The sequence below is a fragment of the Antrostomus carolinensis genome, unplaced genomic scaffold (assembly GCF_000700745.2).
Source record: "Antrostomus carolinensis isolate BGI_N321 unplaced genomic scaffold, ASM70074v2 scaffold50014, whole genome shotgun sequence".
Lineage (NCBI taxonomy): Eukaryota > Metazoa > Chordata > Aves > Caprimulgiformes > Caprimulgidae > Antrostomus > Antrostomus carolinensis.
Genome location: NW_010312484.1, coordinates 1 through 2,625, shown reverse-complemented (window position 1 = coordinate 2,625; position 2,625 = coordinate 1). Strand labels below are relative to the sequence as shown.

The 2,625-nt window shown below is 55.0% G+C and overlaps 1 protein-coding gene across 1 annotated transcript in view; it reads left to right on the top strand.

Moving 5' to 3' along the window:
- LOC104524213 (hemoglobin subunit beta) overlaps positions 1–540 on the top strand; it is a 1,413-nt gene extending 873 nt beyond the window's left edge. Inside the window, exon 3 of the mRNA XM_010167011.2 lies at positions 328–540. Within this exon, the coding sequence (XP_010165313.1) occupies positions 328–456 (129 nt within the window). The 3' untranslated portion in view covers positions 457–540. The remainder of the gene's footprint in view (positions 1–327) is intronic.
- The last annotated feature ends 2,085 nt before the right edge of the window (positions 541–2,625 follow it).

Genomic DNA, 2,625 nt, shown 5'->3' with positions numbered 1-2,625 from the left:
GGATGTGAGCCATGAGAAGGCAAGGGCGGGCGGGGATGTCAAAGGAAAGGATAAACCCAGTCCGAGCAGAGGGAGGAGAGTGCACAGCAGGCAAAGGAAGGTGTTTGGGGAGGGGGACCCAGCATGTCCAGGCATCCTGGTGAGTGCTGGAGATACAAGCTGTGCAAAGAGCCTGGTGCTCTGCACGGGGCTGTGATAAATCCCTTCCTTGCTTTGGGATGAATCCCCCAGAACCGGTGTCCACGCGCGAGCGCCGGGATGGTGCCACGGTGGGGAGGGAGGTGGGGGCAGCACCGGGCTGACGGCTTCTCCTCTCTCCATTGCCAGCTCCTAGGTGACATCCTCATCATCGTTCTGGCCACCCACTTCGGCAAGGACTTCACCCCTGCCTGCCAGTCTGCCTGGCAGAAGATGGTCCGTGTGGTGGCCCATGCGCTGGCCCACGAGTACCACTGAGCTTCCCGCAAGCATTCATGCCTGGAGATGCTCCCAGGGAAACATCCTCTGGTTCTGCTGGTCTCTAATTGCCAAATAAACACCAATGAAGCCGTGAAGAGGTGTCTGCCTCTCTATGGGAATGGGGTGGGGGCCACCCCGGGGTGCTGGGGAATGGGAAGGGGTTGCTCACACACACGGGGTGACACGAGCCACGGTCTTGTCTATGAATTCATGCAAGTGAGACTTGTCTAAGCTGGAGAATCCAGGGGAATGTTCAAGACTCAAAACAAATAAACACACTCCAAAGTGCAAACAGAAACACTCAGGTAACATCACCGAGTTTAATGTTTTAAGTCTCTCACAGATTAAGTGGAACAAAGCTTTGTGCAGAAATGTGCAGTGGGAGAAGCAGCAGTGAGTTTAGATCCGTGGTTTGTAACTTCCTTCATGGAAGGAAAAATGCTTTTTTGGTGGGTTTTTTTGTTTGTTTTGGGTGGATTTTTTTGGTCTAAATCATTCTAATTCTCAGATTATTAAAGGCAGAATGTAATAGACACAACGACCTCAGGTTGCCAAGAGAGGTAGTGGAGGCCCCATCCCTGGAGATATCCAAGGTCAGGTTTGATGGGGCTCTGAGCAACCTGCTCTGGTGAAGATGTCCCTGCTCACTGCAGGGGGTTGGACTAGATGACCTTTGAGGGTCCCTTCCAACCCAAACCACTCTGTGATTCCATGATTCTATCTATTATGGTGAAAAATATGCCAAGAATATGCCATGTACAGGAAGGACAGAGCACCACCCTTCACTGGCACCTACATTTAACTTTCCACAAGCAAAGCGAGCAGTCTCCATGCCACACAGGGGACCGTGGTCCTCACTGACCTGCTGTCCTCCTTCCAGACTCCTCCCTGCAGCACTCAGAGCAGCTCAGGGACATGGTTGGGGTTTCTGGGTGGTGAATTCCTCCTGCCCCCTTATCAGGGAGAAGGCAGAGCCAATGGCTCCAGAAGCAGTGGCAGCCCTCAGCCCATGGCCAATGCAAACACGTTGCTCCATGGTCACCCAGACCCCCGTGCACTGCCCCACAAGCATCCCCAGTGCCTGCATCCCACCCCACCACCTCCAGTTGGCTCTGCTGACAGCAGGAGCAGATGTGCAGCCCCAGGAGACCCAGCTGCCTCTCCCACCACTCGGGAGGACCACTGCCCCTCCAGCTGCCAAATCCCTAGCTCAGGCACTTCTGCACAGACCCCAGTACACTCAGTCTTCCCTGATCTGCTTGAAGACGTTCCTGCTCCCTGCAAGGAGGGGTGGACTAGATGAGCTTGAAAAGCCCCTTCCAACCCAAACCATTTGAGGATCCTATGAGTCTCTGATTCCCCACCTCTCCCTGTGAGCAATTGGTGTGCCCTGTGATATAATGTTTGCCTTCCGGTCTTGCTTGCCCTTTGCTAGTGGGCTCTTTGGGACAGGAGCACCCTCTGACCACAAGCCACTGCCCCTGGTGTTCTTAGTGTTACCTTCAAGTTGGCAAACTGTTAAATAGCTGATAGGAAAGAATAAGAGTCATAGAATCCCAGAATGGTTTGGGTGGGAAGGGACCTTAAAGCTCCTCCAGTCCCAACCCCCCTGCCAGCAGCAGGGACACCTTCCACTAGACCAGGAAGCCTCAAAGCCTCATCCAACCTGGCCACAAACACTTCCAGGGAGGAGCAGCCACAGCTTCTCTGGACAACCACTGGCTCACCACCCTCACACCAAACAATTTCTTCCTCACATCTCAGCTCCATCTCCCCTCTTCCAGTTTGAAGCCATTAAGAAGGAGAACTCAAAACCTGACAGGACAAAGAGAAACCACTTGCACACCACTGGTGCATTCACAGGGAGGACCCAACATCCCCAGGTTCAGGTCTCCAGCCTGGCAGCCATGCAGCCCATCATGGTTTGCACCATCCGAGGGGCACCAAGTCTTGCACGCACCTTCCTCTGAGGGCTTATGTGGGACTCAGGAGGTGCTTGTGCTCCACCCTTCAGTGGGGAGCTGCAGATCTGGAAATCAAAGACGGGGGAGGGTGGCCCTTCAGCCCGTCCCAGCGATGGATCTGGGCATCTTGCCCTGTGGCCCCACCCTGATGCCGCGTCCCCTCCCTTGGGGTGCCAGGGCTGCGGGGGCCCCCCCTCCCCCC